The 26,682-nt window shown below is 42.3% G+C and overlaps 2 protein-coding genes across 5 annotated transcripts in view; one reads left to right on the forward strand and one right to left on the reverse strand.

Moving 5' to 3' along the window:
- The window catches only part of LOC145940633 (uncharacterized), a 211,464-nt gene that overhangs the window by 119,371 nt on the left and 65,411 nt on the right, over positions 1-26,682 (reverse strand). Inside the window, exon 5 of one of the 3 annotated variants that reach the window (XM_083045993.1) lies at positions 15,952-15,989. The exons of the other annotated variants lie outside the window; for them this stretch is intronic. Within the exon in view, the coding sequence (XP_082902119.1) occupies positions 15,975-15,989 (15 nt within the window). The 3' untranslated portion in view covers positions 15,952-15,974. The remainder of the gene's footprint in view (positions 1-15,951; positions 15,990-26,682) is intronic. 3 annotated transcript variants of the gene reach the window in all.
- The window catches only part of LOC145940632 (LIM domain only protein 3), a 79,039-nt gene that overhangs the window by 6,225 nt on the left and 46,132 nt on the right, over positions 1-26,682 (forward strand). The gene's annotated exons all lie outside the window — the stretch shown is intronic.

Raw genomic sequence — 26,682 nt, forward strand, 5'->3', positions numbered from 1 at the left:
CGTCTGACAACGGGAAGATGGAGAGATGGATAGAGCTGGTAGAGGAAACGAAAGGTGAATCGAGCGGACTTGGCGAGGAATCGATTGCTGTTTCGCCCATCGAAACCGCGCGCGTTTTTACCGAGAGCTTGATAGAGATTAATATTAGCAGCTACCTGTTGCCTGTCGTAAGATTTTAATCGGCAAACCACATCGATTCGACACTGCTCGATTACTTTCACGTGATTGTGGCATCTTTGACAAATTTATTCGATCAAATATTATACTAAGATTCAAAGTATAAAATTAAAAATAGGATCGCTGTTTTTGAACAAACGATTATGATTTTATAATTCGTTGATATAAAAGTGGAAGCTCGCATTACATCGCGTAGAACTCTGCTCTGAGATAGACAGGATCTCTCGCGATAAATTTCAAAGCTAGCACGGCATCAAAATGTACGACCGTGTGTTCCTTTGTGTCAAGCATCTTTCTTTTTTTTTCTCTCTGTTCTAAGTTTGTAGATCCTACCTAGTGTATACGCGCGTTGGCAGCTAAAATGGTACACGCGCGTTAGGAATTCTCGGCACGGCATGGCAGTCGGAGAGCCAACAGGCTCGGCAGAAACTTACGGGACCAACTTTGAGGGGGGTAACAGCATTACAACATTATTAGATTTACCGCAAGCACCTACCCGGAGGCACTCCTGCACATTACCCACATACCCCTACCGAAGTATAAGTAACCCTAAGCGTCCCATAGAGCTCACTCACCTCGTGGGCTTCACTGCCGCGAGCATTAAATTATGCGCGTGCGTCCTGTAAACTACTGCGAGTTATTGTCAAATGCGTCGTTTATTCTTCATATTAAAATCACCAAATATTAAACGCAATAAAATTTCTTACGCGAAAATGATGCGAATAACGTAAAACGTACAATTATTAAGGAATAACAAATATTAAGAATGATATACTTATGATCGGGACTTGAAACTTATGAATGTTATAACGCGAATGTGTCTTTGTTTAGTGAAATATTGAATTAGTCTTCAATTATTTCAGAATATTTCATACTTTAGAATACTTGGCGACATTTATAAAAATCGATAACACTTTAAAAATCGACGAGAAGCAACTTTGTTCACGTGAAAGATAATTTGAGATTTAAGATTAAAGTAATAATATTTATTATTTGAAATTAATATTTTCTCCAAAATTGACCAACATGCAAGAAGAAAATAACACACGAAAGAGAAGAAAAGATTTACTACTTTGAAAAGTTGTTCGTATGAAAAATGAATGATCTAAATGTTTGATCTAAAATATAAAATATGATTCAATTTATAAAAAATAATCACGCGCAATTACGCAGCAATGAATTCTTAAAGAAAGATAAAAGTAAATCGATGAAATTGGTTGTTGGTATGATTTTGACGATATATATTCTCTTTTTAAAGTCTCTATTAATTTTTCAGAATATAATTATTGAATTGTTAGCATTCATGAATATGAAATTTTAATCCAACTATCTGAGTGTCATATATACACATTTATATTTAAATTCAGATTCGACAATTCAAACTGTGTACATATGATTTAAGCATATAGAGGTACGCATTATCCTCTCTTCCCTACGCTAACGTTTTCAATCCTCGCTCAATGTACGGCAACGTTTTCGAGCGTGGCATGAACAAATGTATCCCACGTAATTCCGCGTAATGGGCGAACTCGTCGGGAGAGAAAATGGTAAAATAATTTAAACACGCAAGAAATATCAAGTCGTGTGGAGATAACTGCGGTGTGAGAAACGCGAGAGAACGAGAGGAATTTCGGCGCGGCTAGCTATTGAGTAGCTACCCTTAAGATAAGGGTGGATTCACCCCGTCTCTCATACGTTTCCGCTATCTGACGCTAAACGGCACCGCCGCTCGGCGGCCTTCCACCGGGTAGAAGGGACGGCCCCGGTAGTCGTACTCGGTTCTACATAATACGCCGGCACATTACTGTCGAAGCGCCGTTAGATAAGCAGAATTTAGAACGGCGAGACAGGATTTTTGTACGAGCGACGTTTGTGAAGGATCGCCGGATCGCCGGATTTTTGTGCGCGCAGCAAATTCCCGTCTCCGCTTTTGTCCGAAAAAGATTTACGCAAGATGTTCGTTTTCCGGAGTTACATAATTCTCAGACATCTGAGAAAAAATTAGATTAAAAGAAAAAAAAAAAAAGTAGATTAATTCGTCATTTTGCGTAGATGCGTGAATTAAGATTTTTTAAAATTATTTTATATAAAATTATTGCTATGATGGTTAAGAAAAACACGGTGAAGATTTATAGTCTTCAATCTAGTGTTAAGGTAGGATAATGTGATTTTTATCGCTAAACTTCTCCCTGATGTTCGATGGAATAGAATCGCCAACGACGAAACTGATTTCGAAAGCCAGGAAAGACGAGACCAACGCAACAAAGGCCTTTACACGTCTCACCCCCAGCTCATTTAAGGCTAACTGTCCACAACGGGGGTGCAAACTACCCTTATCTGCGGACGTTTATGCCCACGCCTTATCTGGTGTAGCCCCCGACTGCTTCGCGCACTCGCTATATAACAACTACGTATTCTCTCTTCCAAGCCAATCTCCTTCCTCGGACGCTCTTAAGTTCCCTTCCTCTTCTCTCGTCACTTTAATCTATTTTATCTACGTTTTTTTATTCCTATATAATTTATGAATTATATTCGACAAATTTTGAATAGTAGCAAGAGATTTTACTAATTTTTTTCATTGTTCCTAATAGAAATAAAACGTATTACGTTGCTCAAAACAACTGAAAGATTATTTTTCTTTACGATATTCTATTCGTTATACATAAAATAATAGCAAATTAAAAATTAAAATTAAATTGTCATATCGATGTATTCATTGAAGAATCAATTTGTTGGGATTACAAGAGAAATTTTTAAAACTTGAGTTATCTATTATAGATCAATAAAATTGATACTTGACAAATAAATTTGTTATATATCTCAACGTGTGATTAATTATTAGAAAGTGATGTTATATTTAATGAGATTATAATAAGAAACTTATTAAGTCAAATTAACATAAGTTTTCTTATTGAAAGATTTCAGTTTGTAATATAATATATACATATATAGAAAGGAAAACAAAACAAAAGACAATTGGAAAGGTCTCACAATTCCTTATCTTACTCTGTCATTCCTATATTCTGTCTCGTTTTACGAACCGAAGCGATCCCTGAACGACGGGAGGGTTTCGCTCCCGTTCGGAGGATGTTGCGGTGAAAACAAAGACGTTACTCGCCCCTATCTGAGGGTTGTAAAATAACCGTCGAACGACGACGAAACAGGGGCATAATAAATGAGATAAGCCACGGATAGATTCCTCCCTGCGGGAGCGGATGAGAAGCATTATCGTCGAAAGCGTTTCTTCTTCGTTACGCGCGATCGGTCTTATCTAGTCGTATCGCGGAAGAAAAAGAAAAACCAGTTCGTGGCGACGACGCGATAAATCTCGAACAAATCGAGGAGATAATAATGACGCTTACGAGAACAATTCGAGAAATAAAGAGATTCGATCGTGTATGTTCCTCGTAAATTGGCAACATTGCCGGATACACGCGCGCGATACAGAACACCAGCCAGTGTCCAGATTGATGCGGAACTGGTGGCATGTAGTACAGGTGAAATAGCACATCCGGAGCCTATCCGTAAGTGTTATTGAGTTCGAAAGTGGTGACTGATATCGGCGGGCGGAGAGTGCGCTCGTTTGCGGGATCGCGCGGATGCGTACCGGAACATATATAGCGACGCTTGTAATCGCGCGAGGCGCGTAACGTTACAGCGGTCATATTATCGACCGCGCGGATCGTTTTGTTTTTTTTATTTTTTTTATACTCGCTTGGATGTCTCCGGATGAAACCGCGCGTCCCGGGTTTTTAACCCGCAGTTTTTTTTTCGAACGAGAAGCGAGCACGCACTCGCGTATTCACGCATGTATACTCGTGCACGCACGTACGCACGCACGCACGCACGCTCCCAGAGAACGTCGGACTAATTGGAAGTCTTAATGGCACTCGACGGTAATAACGCAGTCGGGATCCGGGTGTGTATGCATCATATCGATCGGAATTTGCAACGAACCCCCTCACCCCTTTCTCTCCCCTCGCTTCACCCCCTCGCTCCGAACATTCTCTCGCGATTTGCCCCCACCCGTCAATGACGAATCAACAAACGGGACTGATTTGATTTCATTCATTAATTCCGAGCGACTTCGCTCGGGTTGATTTCCATTATATTTTCTCGTCGATTGTATGCACGCTAAGAGAGAGGAAGAGAGAGGGTTGGATGGTCGATCGTGTGCGTAAGCGAGCGAGACAAAGAAGGCTGAAACACGATGAAGAGGATACTCTCGCACTCTTCTGATAAATCGAGGAATCGAATAACGGCTGATAAACAAGGTATTAAATGTATCATGAATCTTACTTCCCCACCTACCTCCTCCCTCCTTTATTTCTTCCGTATATTTATTAACGTTTTTTTTTTCGCTGTCGTGCGACATCAATTTATCTCGAAATACCCATAAAATTTTGATGCGGAGGATCTATAAACCTAGAAAAATATTGAAACCCAAAAACAGAATCCGGTTTGTTGGCAGTTTGGATTTCCCGATTGTAGGATGTGAATTCATCGAGCGTACGCGAAGAGGCAAATAGGAACCGGAAATGATAACTGCTCGCGCCGGTACGGTTATTGTTATCGATATCGCTCCTATACGCGGTTATTAGGATAAAAGATGCACGGGAATGTACGAGTACGAGGTTTATTGGATGAATGTCCCTAACAAAATATATTGATTTACACTTTCGCTTTATTATTCAACAATCATAGTAGTATACACGCAAATATGCAATATGTATTGATTTATTTACACACTTATCAAGGCATTTGAAAATATCAGACAATCACGCGTCCGATGGCTCGTGTGAGACTTTTCTTCAAGTTTAATATAAATGTGTGTTCATCGAGTGTAAGAGCGAAGATACAGATATACAGGATGTCTCACACGTGAATGTCTTTCTCATCTGTAGATTTCTTGATCAATTTAAAATGTCGAAAATTTCGGGAAAAATTATCTCATTTATTTTACAAGTTTTTAATTGTAAATATTAGGCATCCTCATCTTTGTAAGCATCTTCTAATTTCCAATTTAGATATCTATCAAAATAAAAAAAATCACTTGCAATTAAATAAAAATTATACTTTAACTATCTGTTTTAAAGTTAATCTTCGCTGAAAAAATACTCTTATTTTCAAATAATTTGTAATAAAACTTTTATAAAAATGGTTACGATAAATCTGAGACATCCTGTACCGGCGAGGACTACGGGAGAATGCCGCGAAGGGTGAAGGCCCTGTCTTATTGACATCCCGTAACTGTACCGTGATTTAATATAAACTGCACAAAGCGCCCACCTTTGATAGGTAAATATGAAATACTCCGGTCGCGGACGAGTGCCCTTTCGGGCACAGGCTCGCGCTCGAGGGTGCGTTCGGTCTCTCTCGACAGGATGCACGATACCCATACACATACCATGCCTTCAGCATGCCCCGCCAGCTCAGGAAAATGTTCTCGGATAAAGAGCGCGGATACCTCGTGCTTTGAGAACTTCGAAGACCCTGTCGCGCGTATGCGTCTTCCTTCTGCCAGTATCGTATTGTCTGAATTCTTTCCGCATGTACATACATATCTAGCGAAACGAGATCCGCGAGAGATTTCCTGTGCGTGCAGTCGAATAAGTATTATCCGAGATAAAATTATGCGACAAGAACGCACGATTGCGACTGTTTAAAAATTGTTATATGTAATGTGATGTTTAAATAAATAAGTAAATAAAAAATAAATATAAAATTTATATATATATTGATAGAAAAAAATGTGGACAATCTGCGACATAAATAGAGTATACGACACAAATTCGTATCATTAATTTAATTATAATTTATATTCGCGCGTAAAGCAGAGAACGAAAATGAAAAGAGATATGTCGCTGGAGAAGAGATCGCTTTATTTGGTTTATCCGTCTCAGCACGCAATATTCTTCTCGCCGGCTCTTTGATCCTTTATTACATTTTTACAAGCGATTACATTGCCGGCCAGCCGCCGGCGATCCTCCGGGCCGATCTTTTATTTCCGTTCCTTACGACTGTCTTCAGATACTGCCTTGCGTTACCGGGGCGCGTCTCCATCTCCCCGAAAGCATAACGAAGTTTCCCGTACCACGAGGAGGAAGATATTGTTCTTGTTTATAGCAAAGTTAACTCGAGTCCTGCCTCCGACCAGAGTTTATTCGCCCTTAATTAAGTTTAAGGGATTATAGAATTGTTTCGCAAAGTCGATTATAAGATCGGCGAGGAGACGATGGTAGATTTTGCTATATATTTGCGCGGAGACGTTGAGAATTCAATTTTTGAAATATCCGATCATATCCAATGACACAAATCATTGATGAAAAGAATCATGTATAGTTGGAACTAATAAAATAGTAATTGAAGTTTTCTCCTAAATAGGTTCAATCGAATTTTTGTACATCTCTGATATTTTTTAAAAGATTTATTCTACAACGCGATTATCGATTATCCAACTATTCATCTCGATTCACTGCGTCCTTCCCGTTCAAAATTGAAATCACTCGTGCGGCATTTAAGAGCGCGCGACAAGGAAGCTGTCCCCAGCGGCCTTTAATTGGTACCGGCCGCTAGTTAGCGCGAAATCATAGCTTTTGAGCGACACACGTCACAGACAGACGCTCGCTCGCTCACTCGCCGGCGTACCTACGAAAGGCATCGGGGTGGTCGGATCAACGGCGCTTATCCCGGGGTTCGCGGATTAAAGGTGGGCGAGAGAAAGAGAAAGAGAGAGAGGGAGGGAGGGTGAGAGGAACGGAGAGAAAAGATATAACAGCGGCATGTGTGTGCGCTCTCGCAATTTCAAACAGTCTCTCGCGACTCGATCTTCCGACGTGGAGTCCAGCTAGTGAGCCTGAGCGTGCAATGATTGATGCTGGGGCCAGCGGTCGCGTGGGAAGAAGAGAGGAGGGTTCGGGGACAGGGGTACCGGGTGCTGATGGTCGACGAGGAAGAGAGAGAAAGAGAGGCGAATGGTGAAAGTGAGGAGGGCCGGAGGATCGGTTCTACGGCCTGGGGAAATTTAATTAACGTAAATGCCGCCGCCACGGCCGGCGCTACACGCCGTGTGTGGCAATCGCTCATATGCAACTCAACCCTGCCCCTTTCCTACTCTTTCTCTCTCTCTCTCTCTCTCCCCTCACCCTACCTCGACACCCTTTCGCCGAGCCGCGGTGCCGCGCCTCACCCCAAGCTTATCCGCTATCACGTGCATCGCTCTGAGCGGCCAGCTGGGGGTTATTAAACATCTAGGAAAGGGGTGAGAGGTTTCGATTGCGCGGAGCGATTGATGGATCTTGAATCGGCGGCCGCACGAATCGGCACGATTTACAAGCCGCGATCGATCACACGAGCCGTCGAATCGCGCCTTGCGGCAACGGCGGCGGATAAATAATCGGTGTGTAATATCTTCGGCAGAATTCGAGAGCTGCTCCTTTTCCCCGGGGAGAGTTAATGGCCCGGGCTAATATATTCGGTCGACACCCCCTCCCGTTCTTCGCGCACGCACCATTCGATACGACGGAACTTCCGATGGTGCGGTTCACCGTCGCAAGAGGGTCTTTACGGATATCTGTTGCGGGTTGTATTCCCGTACGAAGCTAAGAGAGAAATGTACGATTTCGTCGACTTAAACATCTTGAAGAGTATACATATACAATTTTATCTATCTGTATAAAGTGTCTCGGTTTAGGGACGTCATTTGCATCTTCTTTCACATATAATTTTTTTAGCAATTTAGCCATTTGTAATAATCCCGAATCGCGATTACATTGAATTTTTGTAAATTCTGATTAACTGCAACATTTATTTTTTTTTTTTTTTTAACATATTGGTCGATTTTTTCTATGAAGACATAGAAGCAATATAAATTAATGAACTATTGTGTGAACTAGTTATCTAAAGATCTCAATTACTTTTTGTCGGAAAAACCTTAACCATCTGCAATGCTTTAACATTATCCCTAAGATTGTAATTAAATAATGATGAGAAATTTTTTAAATGTATAAACCAAATTATCGGATCAAGATTGTCTGTATCCCTTATTCCAAGTGGCGCGAAGAAACCAAGAAGCCGCAGCTTTGATACGCGTATGAATAGATAGGAGAATATATATACGCGGGGGAAGGAAAAGGGGGTAGAATAGAGCGGGTGAGACGGGCCGATCTCGCTGGTGTCGAGGGTGACGAGGGGGTTGATGGCGGAGCAGCGCGACGGGGCGAGGGGTGCGCTCTATAATGGCCGCGGCACGTGGTGCGTGCCCCCATTAAACCGATCGCACCCCGGATTGATTTTCAGCCTTTCGGCATTTGATCCGAGCAAACTTCGTTGTCGGTATAATTGAATCGCGAATGTTCGCCCGACTCGGCCGCAAATTGACCGAAACGCGCTGCTGGCCGCGCGCGGCACAACGCAGCGAGTTGACGACTGCCGGTCAGCGACCAGCCCGGGGGGGGGGGGGGAGGAAGGGGGTTGAGAGAGAGGAAAAAAAGGTCGCGTCGAGGGTTGGACGGAATCGATGAAATCGAGTAAAAAAAAAATACCAGAAGGACGGAGGAGAGAAAGAAGAGAACGGGGGAGAGAGCGCGTGACGTCGCGCCACGGAGACGAAACGGATATAAAACGATAACTTAATTACTCACTCACGTGAGTTGCCGGACGATGTCGATTCTCTTCTCTCCTCTCGATACCGGCCGTGTGTCGTCGATACTTTGACAATTAGCGGGCCTGATGGATTCGTTGTACGCCCGTCACCGCCTCGATTCGATTGCCGCGTCACGTCTACGTTGTAATTCAATTCAACGTGCACAGCAGCACCGAATATGCCCCCCACCTCTCCTTCCCTTTCTCTCTCTTTCGGAGTCTTTCGCGAAAGGGTCGAAAAAAAAGAAGTCGCGTGCGTAGAGAACACGATTGGCCGAACGGGTTAAACTAATTCGACGATATACTTCCGAAAGACATTGAATTAGGCGCACACGGTTTGAGATGGGCCCCGGGTGCCCGCTAAGTGGGCGTAATCGAATGACATGCATGAAAATTGCTAAAAAGCTCAAAGGCCAGTTATTCGTTAAAAGTAGCCTCTCGAGAAGATCGTCTCTTGTATGTACAGACTCACATGAAATGTAAAACATTTTTTCTACCGTCTTCTTGTAAAATCCTTAAAAGCGACTTGTTTAAAAGACAATTTTACAAGATGAAGAAAACGAGATATAAACTGCACAGGAGAAAGAGAGAGAAAAAAATAAATATCAAATCATAGTGATAATAAAATTTTCAGACTTTAAAGAAGCACTCGCTCGATCCTCCGAAAGCTTAAGAGAGTCGAACGAAATGATAAAGTCGCGTTTCTGGCGAGCGATTTTTTCCGGATCCGAGCGATTTCCTGTTCGAGACGCGAAAGTATAACGTGTGCGACTAAACAGCAGCGGCAGAATGCATCCGTGCGGTCGGCAGGCCGTAACTGCTAATTAGTCCATACAGAACCGTATGGCAGGCTGTGGAGGGTCGGCCGCCCGGCGAAGCGAGTAGCAGGATGCACCCCTTTATTAAATACCATCGAAATTAAAATTATAATTGCGTTCGCTGCGCAGTGCCCCTCGTCCGCGCCAAGAGCGCGCGCGCGCGATAGTTCTCTCTCGCGAGAGATTACGGTCCCCTCTCTAATATCGCGTCGAGGATTTCGATTGGAATTCTACGAGCTTAAAAACACTAACGAGTCTCGATGAAGATTTCCCGCAAAAATATCCCCGTTGTTTCATAGCGTAATTTCTAATTATATCGATCTCGCGGGGATTCGCGGTTGAAAATCGGCGAGTTCTAAACGCGAACAAAGATCTTATATTTTTAATTAAAATTTTAATAAATTTCATAATAAATGTAACGCATCAAAATACTCTCGTATCCGTTCCAACACGCGGAGTTGAAGGATAATTATCCAACGCCAAAAGAAGGTAACGCAAATGAGAAAAGAACTTTAGGTCGAGGCAAGAACTCACACGAATATAATATAGACGAAACATCGTAATCGGCCAGCGGATATTCTAATTAGGGGTAACGCGTGTCGGTTTCTCTTGCCAGCTGAGTAAGGCACACGAGTACACATATATATAGAAGCCATAGGTGGATGGTGAGAGAATGACGAGGAGTAGAAGGGGGTGGAAGAGGGGAGGGAGAGGGTAGAGGCAGTAGGTTGTATGGCTCCTGTCAGCCACTGTGCCACTGACGGCTCGCTAATTGCTCAACCAACCTCCGATCCTTCCGCCCCCTCCTTCCACGTTGTGCCACCCTTCAAATCCAAATCCATCCCTTCGTAACGCCTGGTCGGCCGTTTCTCGTCCACCCCCTTCTACCCACCCCCTTCATGCTGCCGCATCTCGCTCCCTTTCCTCCGCCTGGCAGAATTGCAAGCATAGATCGACTATCCTGCGAACGCGAAATTTCTGGGTCGACGACCAAAGTGGCCGCCGCGCCGGCGGATTCTTCATCGGTATTGTGCATCTACGCAAATTTAATCGAATTATCGACGTGACCGGCAACTGCGCAAATACCTTCACACCGCAGTAAATTATCCGCTATATTTACCGCTTACCAATGTACAAATCTTTTATAACCGATTTATTTCTGGCTTATTATAGACTGACCATTTAATCCTGTTAAGAATATTTATCCTGAAACGTGTTAAATAGATTGATCAAACTTTTATATTAATTTTTACATGTCAAGATCTTATCTTTGTATTAAAATGAAGGAAAGAAAATTGAAATAAAAATTGGATTTAAAAAAATCACACAAATTATTTCATGAATTAAAGTCATATATGTAAATCTAATTTTGTAAAATGACATTATTAAAACATTAATTATTTATGAATTTTTAAATTAATAGTGTTACATTATAATAATATTACTGAATATAAGAAATTAATAAAGATCATAATTAATGTAGGTGAAATTGGAATTAATTTGGAGAAATTCAGATTGTAGATTTTATATAATTGAAATTACGTTCTTAGCGCTGCTTTAGAAGTCTCCCCGGCGCAATAGGCGCAAAGTTTCAAACGCTAAGTGCGTATGTCCACACGCGCGATCGATCCCGCGTGTGTGCGTGTGTGTATGAGCGAGCAAACGAGCAAACGGCCGAGCGGGTTAGCGAATGGATGGACGGACGTACGGACCAAGGGGTTTGGCATGGTCGCGAATTAATCGAGCATATAATCGATGTGCGCCTGTCGATGTATGTATATGGAAGCCATCCGCCTGGTCACCCTCGCGAACGCAGCTTTCCCTCCCCTCGCGCCTTCCACCATTCCCTACCCCTTTTCATCTATCCCTCCCTGCCTCCCTATCGTTAACCAACGGCGCCGCGCACGGTAACGCTAATTTCTGTGCCGGACGTGTCGTCGTACTAACCCGTCGAAAAACGTCAAACGGCGAGCTTACCTTCTCGTTTGTGCCACGCGCGCTTTCGAGCGCGTCCGGGGGCGACGATATTTTTTCAAAAGTTACCGCTTTGAATTTTACTGTTGACGGATGTCGCTCGCGCTCTCGTTGCTCGCGAGCACGAGAGCGCGAGCGATGTCTGGCTTTGGCAAAATTCAATTGCCGCGCTCTGTTATAGTTGGGATGAAAAGTAAACGTAAAAAGCAATAACGATACGGTCATACGTTATGTTTGCGCTATAGTTCTGCTATCGGTGTGAAAGTGAGAGAATTAATATTCCGAAAAAGCTATCTTAAAACTGTCAGAACGATGCGGATATAAAAACTGAATATTGAAACTTGCTTTCTCAAACGCGAGAGCATGAGAGACTTGTAGAGAGAAAGCACAAATTCAACGATAAATAAAGAATAATTTTAATTCAAAAAGAAGAAGAGAGGGATAACTCTCTTTCTCGATATTGAAAAACTCAAATGCAGCGTGAACTCGATGCTTGATATCGTTGAATATTTTTATGAAATATCGGCCGCGTGGATATTCGATAACAGAGCTGAAAACCGGAAGGAACGTCGGTGCAGTTTGCACGAGCGAGCTGCAAATTTTGTATCTGATGTCCCCAAAACGGAAATCATGAGAAGGAAAGGGGAGGGGGGGGAGCACTGCAAAATTGATCTGTCTCCTGATTTATTACCGCGAACTAATAAAGCTGGTATCGAGCGTGGCCCGCGGCGTCCTCGAAACACGCGATAGGTGCCTATCCCGCGGCATCTATACGATTGGTCCAAATCCATACTTTACAAGAGCTACCCTAATAGCGGCCACGCCGTGATGGACAGCCGTGAAAGCCTCCCCCGCTGTCGACCCCCCTCTGTCTGTGTTCGATTAATGAACGCAAATCGAAGGTGGACAAATTTTCGATTAACGAGATTAAAGCATATTTTTGATACAAATGTAATATTTTACACATATATATTTGCATCCCCTGTGTGTGTGTATTAATTTAATTTAATGTCTACAATCGAGAGAGATCGCAACGAGAATTAAATTTTAATTTCCATCGTCTCAAGTGTACCGGCAAATATTGACGTTTGAAAATTGTAGAAATATGCCACATATTATTTGTGAGTGATGTAAAAAAAAATTAATTTTCGCACAATCTCGCTCTTCTGAAATTTCCAACAAGAAATTGTTGGCGAAACAACATACACGCGAGTATATTTTGAAAATGTATCTCGAAAAACAAGCGGTATATAATGCGCGATGTAACGTGCCTCGGCCGGATGCTTTTTAAAGCCGGCGCAGAGATCGCATATTATATTCCTCCATTTCATTTGCGCGGGAGAAGGCGAAATTAATTAAACAGCTGATACCTATGGAGAGCGTCAGAGAGCGAGAAAGAAGGAGGGTGAACGAGAGAGACAAGTGCAGCCTCGGGCCAGCTAGGGGGTCCAGTGTTCTGGGATCGGGGTGGCGGAGAGGACGAACGCGAAAACAAACGCCTCTTGGAAATCAGCGATGCGGTCGCGGACCGGAGATTTTCAATTTGCGGATTCGTTAAGGGCACGTTACTCCTGGCGCTTCGTCGTTCCGCTCCGTCGTGCGGAATACGTCAGTGCCCTGTCAGCGCGGCCGTGTAGCACACCGGTAAGCACAAAAAAGTCGGTAGTGGTACAAAGTAAAATTAACCGGCCAGTCGGATGTGTCGGATTGATCGGATTGGAAATCTGATTACCGCTCGACGAGAGAGGTCAGGCGCGAGTGAATATTAAATAATTTTTATCGCAACGCTGCCTTCGGATAGCAGCGTAAAACAAGAGCGTACTACAATCGCGCGTGTTTCTGTAAAATTTAATTCATCACGTGAAATCGCCGGTCAGCTGAAGATTGTTGGTCGTCGGATAGAAAGTAGAGCAAAAAATTCATTATTTTCAAAAACGTCGAGAATTAAATATATGACTATTACTTAAATGGAGCAGATAGATGTTAATTAAATTTATAATCTCAATTACAAATAATATGAGAAAAAAAAGTTTCAATGTAATTTAATCGTTTAACGTTATTTTGTATCAATCTTCTCTCGCGCGTGATGTGACCTATTTTTAAATTCTGCATCGCGCGCAAAGAATTATCTTCCGAAGGGAGCTTTTACGAGACTTCTCGAATCGAGGAAACTCTATACGGTATATCGTTGTACTTAGGACGTTTGCAACTGTGCATCACGTACGTATCGCGTTATGCGGCAAATTACAGACACGCTTTAGGCCAGACCGCCGCACACGACGCTTTCTGGCGACGTGATCGTCGAATTCGCAAACTACATTTGCATAAATTCCGTGCTACCGAGACAATTTGGACTCATAAACGTAATTAATGGGCGGAGCATTAATTCAGAGATTTTTCGCCGGTTACAAACACATGCCGCGCCGCGCGGCGCCAAGTGTTCCGCAATTTAGCTAAATAATTACTAAACTTGCCCTGCTGCTGCTTCCACACCGCATGAAACACAGGACGACGTATCGCGAAACGCCGATATAATCACCGACGCGAATAACACGTTACTCACTGCAAAGCTTGGATCTTAATCCTTTTATTACAAACCGAACACATGGGGACGTCGAAATATATATTCGCCGCATTTGCTGTCATAAATTTTGCAATCGGTTATTCCTTTTAAAATTGAATATCATTTTATTGTATTTTAATTTAACGTGAAGAAATTAAATGGAAAATAACATAGTTTTCCAAAAAAATTTTTCACGACTTTAAAATTAAAAATCTGAATTAACGAGAAATTTCGGAGACGCTATTTAAATTCTGTCAAAGATGGAAATTAAGATGGAGCTTCTACAATGCAAAGAGTTGGCTATTTCCAAATATCCATTCTTATAATATGTTCGCACATCGAATCATGGTAGCAAAAGGGAGAGAGGGAGATATATGTACACGTGTGTGTGTGTATACATATAGACGTTTGTTCCGCGGCACGGTTGCCATCCTAAGCCGGCTTGACTAATTGGCAGCGTTATAATCATGGGTACACGGTTAGGTTGGTATTACCGCGAGTTATAGCCCCGTCTCCACATTGGCGACCGCCACGCACATTCGCGCGCAAGAGGGGCGCTTAATGACCCCGTCGTTTACGCAAATTTTCCCATTATGCGACGCGGTTTTGGACCGCCGAACGGGACGATCCGGACTATCGTCGGGACAAACTGAAACACTGTAGCACAGTCGGGGAAATTGACACGGTCGATTGATACGTTGAATTATTTTATTTGTAATATATCAACTGCATTCGAAAAATATTATTGTAAAATATCCTCTCCGCCCATCAAATGACAATATTTTGTAAATTTGAGAATCATCTCTGCACTCTTTAATTTATTCGCGCGACTAAATTTCTTTATAATCATGTTTTCCGTCGTAATTTCTGCAAAATATAGTTTGCTCAGGCTTCGTAAATATGAGATGAGAGATAAATATGTGTTTGAAGAAGATCACCCAATCTCGTTTCGTGGAAATTGAATGCTACTTGAAGTTGAGGGGTGAGTTTCTTTTTCAAGAACCGATATATGTACGCACGAGCGATTTCTTTCGCGAGAGAAGATAAGACGGGAACGCGGTATATTTCTCCGATGGAGGAGACGTTGCGGTTTCGTAAGCTCGCAGCATTCGGGCACGTATGGCCGAAGGAGATACTGATAATAAAAAATCGTGGGATATAAAGTAATTCAAACAAATGCGCCGGCGCACGGTACGCCGGTTTCTACGGCGATATATCCCGCAAGGGCTTATCCGCGACTGGTCATTCATAAATGTGAGAAAAGATGACACTCTAATGGCCGGCTATCCGTAACGGTTAGGAAGTAGGAGAGATTTGTTGTCGGCAGGACCCCGGCCGTTTCTGTTCGCATAAATCCTTGGACGATGTCGAAGATATCTTTACCGGAACGTCTCACGCGTTTCCGGAGCTTGCTGATATTTATTTAATGACAGAGTTATCTCGACAACATATTTCCCTTCACAAAATTCAAACTATGTACCTAACAATCGCTCGACCGGAAAGAGTTATCAGACACAACTCTGGTTTACCAAGAGTTTTACCGAACTTCATATCGATAGCCGGCGCGTCCCATCAAGCCCGAGTCCCTAGGGTGTGATCGCCGGTAACTAAACTTGTAAATCTCTCATCCCGTCCCGTACCCGGTCTTTCCCTACTGACCAGAACGCATTTGTCTATCTTACACGGCCTATCGTATAAGCACTAACGCTAGAAAATTACAACAAATTTGATTGCGCCAAATCGCATTTAGTATATTTGATTAAAATATAGACTTACAGTTAGCTGACTCTCTTGTCGTATCATCTCTGCTCGATCTGTAAAATAACAATATTAAAATAGCGTTATTAATGTAAAGTCAAAATACATATATTAATTAATTTAAAATAAAATAAAAAATTTGATTAAATGTCACATTTTCTCTATAATATTTAAATTTTTGCCTGGACATATCTCTCATATCGACAGTCCTTTAATACGTAATATGAAATATATCTTTTTACTCGCTTCTCGAAAGAATTAAAAGTTTCTTAAAGTGAAGCACACATTATACAAACGCTACACTTTCATGATTGTTCGCAATCGAGTCGCATCTCACCGCAAGTTTAACGACACCTCGTTTCGTTGCGTCTTCGTTCTCAGCCTATATAAACTTTGATGTACGGATCTCATCGAGACATAAAGGCAGTTTCTGGCGTCAGAGAGAGATACGCGGGGGTATCGCAAACAAAAGCTGGGCAAACGAGAAGTTACGAGGACCCTTTACGCCCCCCAGCCCTGCCTCGGCATCCGGTTGTCTCGCGTATTATGACTGATGTCTTAGTTAACCGTTTCGCTCGCGCCGCTCCGGGCCTTAATGTCCCGGAGAAGAAAGAGAGCTCGCGAGATACGGCCACTTGTGCCGGGCTCGCATTGCTGCCGCCGCTGCCTGCCAGAAATTGTGAAAAATGGTTATGGCGCCGCAGCCGCGGCGATATCACGGCCTCGAGAGACTGTATAGTGATTTGCAGCTGCGATTATTATATTTGCATTCGCGGATTTATCAACCGCGAGCTTCCCGATATAGATTCGCATTGGGAAATCCTGAAGAATTTATCTAACCGTAAAGCTAGTTTATCTTCAAAAGTAGAGTATAATCTTCAATTTATCCTTAATAAGCGCGGTGGATATAGCGAAGCAGGGAAGAATATCTCATCGTTTTTCAAGCGCGGACGAGCTGCTAAAAATTTCGCCGTCGAAACGGGACAACGCCTCGTTGCCTCGATTGCGAATTATTGAAGAGCGTTTAATTCTTCTTTTTCCTTTTTTTTTTTTTGTGTGAAGAACCATGACGCCGTCCGCTTTATTTTGCACAACTTTCGTTACTCGAGTCTCCCCTTCCCCCTTTGCCTTTCAACCGCCCTTCGCGTACGGACGGTTTTTCATTCCTGCCTGTGCGCGCTCTAATCGCCGGCCCTTTCCGCGGTAATATTTAATTTTTAATCCGCTCGTATTCAAATGCACCCCCCTCTTCCCCCGACTAGCGCCCCGCGACTCTCCTAATGGGAATACAATTTATGCTCGAGCCGCGGCTTATTTTACATTTTATGCTAAATACTCCGCCGACTACGCGCACCCATGGTTCGGAGTTTCGCTGGCAATTAATCGTACGGGCGCGCGTGTGAGAAAATGAACGATGTAATCCAACCAGATGCATCTCTTGACGTGCACGTCACGTGAATTTTTGAGAGAACGAGAGAGAAATGTGCCATCTTTTTAAATAATTTAAAATCTTTTTATTTTCGCGAGCATTATAGAGAATTTAAAGTTTAGAATAGCAGCCATCAATGTTTTCAAACTAATTAGTTCTGTATAATTAGTATGAACAAGAGAGAGAGAGAGATTCTTGGGAATTAATAAATTTATTAAAAGAAATCTGAGATATTTTATAATTTTTAAAAATATTTCAAATTTTATACCATAAGATTTAAAAAGGAAAGATAATTAATACGCAAAGATTTTATAATAAAGTTAGTTTGAACATGTCGGCAACGTATATGAAAACAGAATTTTCAGCCAAAATAAACTGGGATCAGAAGATTGCTGGGCTTACTTCCTCTTGTTTCAAGGATGTATAAGTATACGCCACCCTCGTGATTATCTGCTCGAGGAATTTAGTCAACACAGCCCGAGGGCGTGTTGGTACGAAACTCAGTTACGGTTTGGTCAGCCGTGCCGGGCAGCTCGAAAACTCCCGCGGGGCAGCTTTAATCTGTAATTTTTAATCAGGCACCGATTAAGCACTAATAGGCAATCCTGGGAGAAAATGACCGAGACCCTTTAGACTCGCCCTGCCATCTTCAACGTAACAGTACGTTCGATTTTGCGATCATCATTATTATTATTATTATTACAGTAAAATTTTTCCTTCATATGTTATTAGATATTATATTAAAATAATAGCAGTCTATCTGTTTTTACTTGGGAAATACAACAATAATTTTTCAAGAGCTCCCCCATTACGCACGATTACACCCTTATGTTCATCAAGCTGTATCCTCATATCTCGGCGAACGTTTCGCCTGAATCAGAAATGAATGCTGTTTGTCTACGTTCTCATTTCCGGCGTGCCGACTGCCGACCGACAGGAGAAAGGAAAGAACTCCCTTCCGGGCTTCTTGGCCGCTTATTTTTTGACTGACTGCTCATGCATTATTTAAAGCTCGGCAACGAGCGTTAAAGTCTCTAGGAAAGCTTTCCGCTGCCAGCGCGAACGAACAGTGCGACGGAAGAAAATCTTGGCTTCTCCCTTAAGTCCTTGAAAATTTCTTTCCAGAAGGACGATTCTCTCTCTCTAATAAAGAACGAGATAACCGCGTTGAGTCATTAATGTTAATTCGATCGATTGTAAATGCGGCGCTCGCAATCGATTAAGTATCGGCGACCTCGCGCCCGGTTGGTACATGCATAAATTATGCTTTCGTATGTAGCCGATGCAACATTTAACTGCACGACGAGCAAATTTAGATTTCCTCCCAGGCAACCTCCGGACATAACCGAGATCTCGATTTAGACCGACCTAACGAGGCGGTGATTTGAATAATTGAACGAATCCTAAACCTCATGTCCGGCTATTACGGACGTTGAATATTAAAGCAATCGTTCCCGTTCGTTTTGCTATCGCTCGCTGCCGGCGATTCCGATTCCCGAGAAATAAAAAAGATTCCTAGATACTTCATTTGCGCATGCCAAAGCAAATGTAATCCGAAAGTTATATTGTATTTCTATGTTTAATATCCTCGCAAATATTTTATAACAAATATTTCAGTTTCAAAAATCGATTAAGATTCGATGGATCTTTCGAGATTCTCGTGAAATAAAAGATTATGATATTTTTTATTTGCGCGAGTTGGAAATCTTGCCAATTGAATACCTTCTTAAATGCAATCCAAACAATATATTTCTATATTTAATATCAGCATTTTATAAAGATATAATTTAATTAATTAAATTAAAAATGAAAAAGTTAAAAATATGTAATCATTAATATTTCAAAATTAATCTTTTTACAAAAAGACTTAACTTTTTTATTAAGCGCTAAATTTTTTTAAATCGGCGTTTCTTTAAAACAAAGCTCAAGTTTTTTTTGTAAAAAGTCTAAATTTACAGCAAAATTTCATAAACGTTTTTGTCGACGAGTTAAATTTAAAGCAACATTTTTTTATGTTAAAAATGCATTAATGTCAGTATTATTACACGATATATATGTTACTATCACAGGCGGATCTTTATATTCGATTAGGATGCCCATTTTGTTACCGAGTGTTAGATCTTGCCAGAAGGAACGATTTTTATAGCATCTTTAGCTAATGGAATCGATAATTATCAGACGGCGCTATTGGATTATCCTGCCATTACCTGGGAAAGATAATTAAGCAACGCTTCGGTAGGCAGCGCGACAGTGAAAACATATATTCTTAAGCTTCTCCGTGAACTTCCTTCTCTCGCGGGACTGTCGTAACTTCCGCTTCAATCGTCGCATTAGCCTTATTAAAGGCTCCTCACGTAATTATAGAATCCGAGCTAATCGAAGTATGGCGATCAAAGCACAAGACTTTATTTTGTGTCTATTTATAAAAGAGCGCGCTTCAACGCATCTTACATCATTCTTCAGACTTTTTTAATCTCGAAATCATCAACAAAATCACCGTTTATCAGCAACCCTATTTTTCGACGACACCCGGACAACAAACGCGGCGCAAACCCGCACATTTACTCGGCTCAAAATAGGGGGATATATAATATAAGGATTATTAAGTGGCCGCGCATTCACTTAATCCCGCGGTGAATATCGTCCGGTATCTCCACGCCGATCAATCACCACCGCCAGCTAGGGGGATGGAAGTTGCATTACATAGAGGGTGTATCGCGAAGCCGAGGCGAAAGGGCCTCCGAGTCGGAGGGCGGGCAGGGCAAGGCAACGCCGGGTTTGGCTCGTTTCTCTCTCGCCTCCCTGTATATACATACATTCGCACGAACGAATGAGTGAGTGAGTGAGTGAGTGAGTGAGTGAGTGAGTGAGGGAGCGAGCGAGCGAGCGAGCGAGCGCGGTCGCCATATATCATTTCGTTATCATCGACTCTTTATATGCGGTCGCGCTCCATTTTCTGTCTGTTTGCCCCGTTAAACGCCGGCCGCTCCGATTTGATTCAGTGAAACCATTAGCCGGATTTCGACCGCCGCCACCGCCGCCGCCGCCGCATTTTCCATCCTCGCCTATCGCCTGTGCTATCTCGCCGTATCATCCGCGAATGACTGCCGCCATTATCGGTAACGTGCCGGCGCGAAAGATAACGCCCGGATATGCTACCGGTAAAAATAGCCGGCCCGTGCCGCTCCGAGATAAGCAAGATCGCGAATCGAACTTTGCGTTGTCGGGAGATGGATGCGGGCTAATGGCCCTTTAACAGCCCTATGCAACTAATGAGCCTTCAACTGGCAAACGCTATCTAATATACTGTTCAGTTGGTGCCGCGAGAATAGAAGACTTACGTGGAATAAAATTGAAGTTTCATTTTTTAAAAGTCTCGTTGAAACTTAAACGTGCACTACTTGAGATTTATTTGATTTTGTCCTTATAATATGCGTAATTTCGTACTCTAAGCAATCATCGCGGCTTTTTGACAGCTTCGCGAAATGTTACGCAAAGTAGCTATTTATTTACAATAACGTGTAATATATTCTTTAATTACACAATTTTTTAATACTGGTCACAAATAAATGGCGCGTGTTCTGTACACTTTATAAATTGGAGTAATAAAATATAAAATGCTTTTGGACAGATCTATACTACCGGTCCCCCATTTTTTGCAACACTAAATCTCTGGGTGCATATGCGCTGGTGAACCGACGCCATCTTGTCGGAATGGCATGGTGTGGTGTCTGGTGAGGCGGAAACAACTGATAGTGACATCACTGATCGACGCTTACGGTCGTTCGAGGACGGCAAGCGCCGATATTATCCATTGTACTACGAATACTCGCGATAAGCCGTACGATAATAGAATTTACGCGACGAATTCGTGCTCCATTCCCGCTGACGATAGGATATTGGAGTTACAGTAACGCGTGTCGAAGCCATTGCTGCATTGCTGCGTCTCCAAAGGAGACACGCGATCGATCATGGATCGAGAGGGAGGTTCACAAGGCTAACATCGTGTTATATCGTCTTATCGATCATCGTTATCATTATACTTGACGGGTCACTAGTATCCTTCGTTAATGCAAAATTAGATGATCAACAGGAAATGATCATAACTTTGGAAAATTGTAAAGTTAAAAGTCGTTCACAGAAGAACGAAATATAATATTTTTTCAAAAGCACGACCTTCAGACGAGAAATTCATAGCCATAAATAAAATATGAAAGTAACATTAGGCAAGAAACGAGGATTTTTTTTTTCATAAACTCCGAAAAGCTCCACCGAATCCAAAGTCCTTCTCGGAGACTTTCAAGCTCCGGAAGCGCGTTGAGAGGCCGGAAGAGGCTGAATAAGATCCGCCTTGGCGCATTTTCGGGACGCGGTTTCGCGCGACGGCAGAGATTGCGTCGGGGTCGTTGCAAATAGGGGTGTCAACGGCATCGGAGACTGTATTGTGGAACGTCAATGCCACGGAAACTAACTCCGGCCCAACCCCTTGGTCTCTTCCACCATCTCCCCCTCGCTGTAACCATCAGAAGCGTCCGTTCCACCTATCCATCCCTCTGCAGTCTCTTCGGAAGCAGTCGTGGAGCTAGATCCGCGTCTGCCTGACTGCAGAGAAACGTCTTACGTCCCTTCTTCATTCGATTAGCTCGTTATGACTCGATAACATCTCCCCGTGATATTATTGAACGCGGTAAATTATCGCATTTGCGCGGCCAATGATACTCGACGGCTTTTGAATATATAATATCTAGTTTTGTAAATTCTGCTTTTATAAATTTAGAACGAAAACGCAGATCTCGCTTTCTCTCACTCTCCCTTTTTATTTTTCTTCTTTTCATGTTTAGAAAAATGGATAATATGTATTGTAAATATTTCGCTCTGAGACTATCATTCAAGATGATAGAATAATTGTCTCAAAGAGCAATATATTTTTATTATGTATCCGAGTGTCGCCCGAAATTTTCTTTATACAACGCTGCCAACGCACAAGCGTGCTGATGATTGATAAAGATGATGTGCGATTAGCGTCCCGTTTAGAATCGATCACGTCGCAGAGGATTGTAATTAACCCTCGCAGATCTCCAAGTGGAAGCGATATTCGCGATTTGCAAGCACGTCAACGGTAAAATTCGACGTGCCGTCTTGTCAAGGACCAGTAAGTTCGAAAGTTCTCGATAGCCGATAACCGATAACCGATAACCGGTTGTCAGAGCGAACCACTTGTCCTGACACCTGTGTCGCTCCTGGTTATTCAAAGCCGACGGCGCACCGTCAAAAACGATGACGTCGCCTTTGTCCGCCCGGGTCCAGTGACAAAGCGAGCGCGTAGCCGACGACAACTATTATTTTCCCTAACTGGACTCGTTAGATTTCCCATTGTGCCGCGTGTGGTCGCGGTAGGCGTGGTCATTGATCTAGCTGTTCAGAGCTCCCGTTTTGTCGTTTAACTCGCGGCGACGACGACGGTCAACTTTGGCCCGGAAGCGCATTGCGACGCGTTAAACGTCGTAAAGTCGAGCCCTTCTCTCTAACGGAAGCTCAATCCGATTGTAACATCAAAATTGTGGACAGTTAAAATAATAAATAGAAAAGAAGAGGCAAAAAGAGAAACGGAACAATATAACTCCTCTGTGACATCCTTAAAATTTTTTTCAGAATATATTAAAGACTTCGGAAATCATTATTCGAAAGATAAAGAAAGAGAAAGAGAAAAATGCTTGTTATATGTACATTAGCTTTCATAAATGTAAAATGCACTGTCGTCGAATTATCTTTAGAAATATCTTTCTTAATCTTTTACATCTATTGATTTTTTTTCCGCAGAAATGTATCGTCGCGAAGGCGGTAAGGCGTCATTCTTAATAAATGGCCGGCATTTATTCAGCCGCTAATCCCGAAAACGTTACAGAACGTGCTGATTTTTCCAAGCACATCGTGGAAGGTCCCCCGAAAGTAAACGAGGGATAAAACGATTATATGAGAAATGTCGCTTAACCCGACGGTGTGGCGGGATGCTCAAAGGGTGCGAGTCACGAGGACGAAAGGAGGGGATCGACAGGAAGGTCTTAACGAAGGGTTAGGGCTACCGTTCTCCGCGCCGACTCGAGTCCTTATTAATAAGGTCGGATTAGCATAACTGCTCGGATCCGTCGACTGAACTCCGCATAATTAAGCCGCGAGATCTCGATTACCATCTTGACCGGGCGAGAGCATCCAAAAGCGTATCGGGAGACCGCGTGATTCGGGGAGATAAGCCGCTAAAACCCTTTCTCTCTCTCTCTCTCTCTCTCCCTCCCTCTTCCCTCACTTCAGTCCCGAGCACGGAATTCGATGAAGTTCTAGATAGGGACCGATAGCGATGAAGTTCGTGCCGTGTTTCGTAATACCTGGAGAAGTTTGTCCTCTTGGCGAGGAAATCTTGGCCGAGTATAACGTCGTTCGACTACTTCTTATCTTCAAAATTCCCCTACACTTTCATATTTCGAGAGATGTATGTACATATGAATGTATATCTCTATAGATGTTGGCAAAAAATACGATCTGGCTTCTATATTGATAATTGACGGTATACACGCACAGTGCAAAATATCAATTAAAAATATCTCTGTCGAACGCGGTACTTGAAAAATACGCTCTTATGGAAGATTAAATGGATGTTATGAAAATATTTACCATGTAACGCGCGAGGGAGAGGAAGAGAGATGTGTAACACACATTGAAAAATATTCGATATTGCCGGTCCTTCAAATATTTGTGCAGCGTAATTTTTTGACATTTGTATCACACTTTTATATAAAAGTAATCAAACATCCTCTTTATACAAACGTTTTCAAGCCGCACGAGCGAACCCATTTTGAATCTAAAATAGTTAAAACTGACGCGTGACATACAATGAAAAAAATTACGAGAGAAATTTATATGACAGAGTTATGATTACCTTCCTATTGCGACTACGCTAAGCGATTCGCGTTCTTGTTAACATCGACGATGCTCTACTAAAGCTAACGACGCCGCTAACAAAGCTGCAGGGCTATGTTGCCTTAATATTAACGAGCTTATACGTTTGGAAGGAGCTAAAGTAAACTTGCTCGTCACGATGTAAACTGCTCGATAAACGCATGAGACAGAGCACTAGCAATATAAATAAGATTATCTGACTGTGAAAGAAATAATTCTAAGAAAATTTGTACGCGCACGTTTAAAATTAATCGCACCATTCATGAGAGAGTCCAGAATTATTTTATCATATATTTATTGCGCTTATCGTCTAACATTATTTAAAATGGTCGGTTAACCCTTTTCGCAACTCCTGTATTGCTATCAAGCATGCCCGCAACGAGCCGATAACGCTCTGACAGTGACTGCTGCCACTGTCACGTGCGTCACAATGAAGAAAGGGATGTTTGCGCTTTGCGGGGCAAAAACTGCGGAGGCCACGTCACGACGGTATAACAGCTTATCGGCCGGTGCGGTACATTAAGCACGGCCGTTACCGAAGCTACCGCAAAACGGGGATCGTTCTGGGCGATGGGCGCAGGGCGGGGGCGAGGGGAGGGAAGGGTGTCGAGAGATTATCTTGTCGTATTCAATATTCCTATGGAACGTTCGGGATGATAAATCGTCCTCGCCGATAGAAAAGATGCGTCGAAGCCACATTTCGGAACCTTCATCCACTTCGCCACGGTTCGCTTCGTGGTTATACAACAGGGTGTTCGCCGAAGTGTACGTGGGAATAATAATATCGCTGGTTAGATTATATACTGGAGTGAATTTGTAGCCGACTTTTTTTAAACGAAGAGGCGCGATCTTTGATTAGTAGATTTAAAAGATATTTTATCTTTAAAATTGTTTTAATTTTTTATCTTAAACGATTTGAAAAACAGATTAATTTTTTTGTTACGATTGTGAGGCTCTAACTTTCAGCCATCTGTATATTACTGTATTATTGCCGAAATTTTGTGTCTCATCTTTTCTGGCTTCTTTTTTTCGGAATCCGTGATATCTCAAAAGGACGAGTCGCGGAAATCATGCGGGTGCGAACGCGTCCACCAAGAAATCCCGCGGGTATCAGTATAATAAAACCATTAGAGTGATCCTCGTGCGTGCATTCAAACCGTATAAATATCCGGCAGAATCCCTCGCGCCGTTTCCAACTTCTGTGTAATGTTAAACTTGCGATAAATCCGAAGTGCCCCGTGGACCGGGAGTATCTTTTGGCCCGTCGCCGCTAAAATGAAACCCGTCATAGTGCGCGGCGAACGTCGACAATAGTTCTACGGTTGCCATGCGTGAAGTGCGCGGAACCCCTATGGCGCTGTCGCTCGTATTACGGGCGATATATATATTTTTTTTTTTTTTGGCTCTTTTTCTCTCTCCCTTTCTCCCGTGCGCCGCCGCACTTTCGAGGTTCCGTTATTTTATGCGCATTCGTCGCGAAAACAATAACTCCGTTGACCCGCGGATTCCATCGCACGTTGATCGTTCGGATGGATGCGGTCTTTCGCGGTGATATTCATGAATAAAAAGTATAACGCGTGGCAAGAATTATAATTTTGTTCGAAGAATTCATGAAATTAAAAAAAAATCCGCATCAAATCATTGAATCAATCGTTTCGAAAAAAACAATTCATTTAAAAAATGTCATCAACGATATTTATATATAATATCATTTATTTAATATTTGTATTAAAATAATTAATTATTTATATAGTATTTGTATTTATCTAGAAAATACATTTTTTGAAATATTTTGAAGAATGAGGATTTTAATAAAATTAAATATTTCCTGAAATAAATTATTATTTTTCAAAAAGTACACATTATATCTTTGAGAAATCAATTAAAAATCTGCATTCGATTTTACTATAGCGTATCTGCATGCGACGAGATACGACGAGATACGACGAGATTGAATTTTATCTTATACCGTATGATTTATTTACTCTCGTGTACATTTCTTGCATTCACTTGATCCCTACCGAGACTAACAAAAGGGACCGGTCATCAAGATCCTAAGCAAAGGCTGACCAAGCAACGGCCTGCTGGGTTGCCGCGTGTAAACGTGTACATAATTATCGGGGAGTATACTAGGACGATGTGATGTCAGCAATGGTCATTTGCCGCTATCGGCTGGCTCGCAGACTATCTCCTAGCTATTCTATCCTCGCCTGTCCTCCTACCCTGTGTGCCCTGCGATGTATTTTGCTTCATATAGCCGGGGGGACAGAGACCGAAGCAACTGTTAATGATCTGGCCTCCTTATCAACGATTATACAATCAATTAATATCGCCATTGTATTTATCTTTAATTTCTATATAAAAAT

Source organism: Prenolepis imparis, unplaced genomic scaffold, assembly GCF_030444845.1.
Source record: "Prenolepis imparis isolate NDT839.2.m4 unplaced genomic scaffold, iyPreImpa1.0 SCAF_9, whole genome shotgun sequence".
NCBI lineage: Eukaryota > Metazoa > Arthropoda > Insecta > Hymenoptera > Formicidae > Prenolepis > Prenolepis imparis.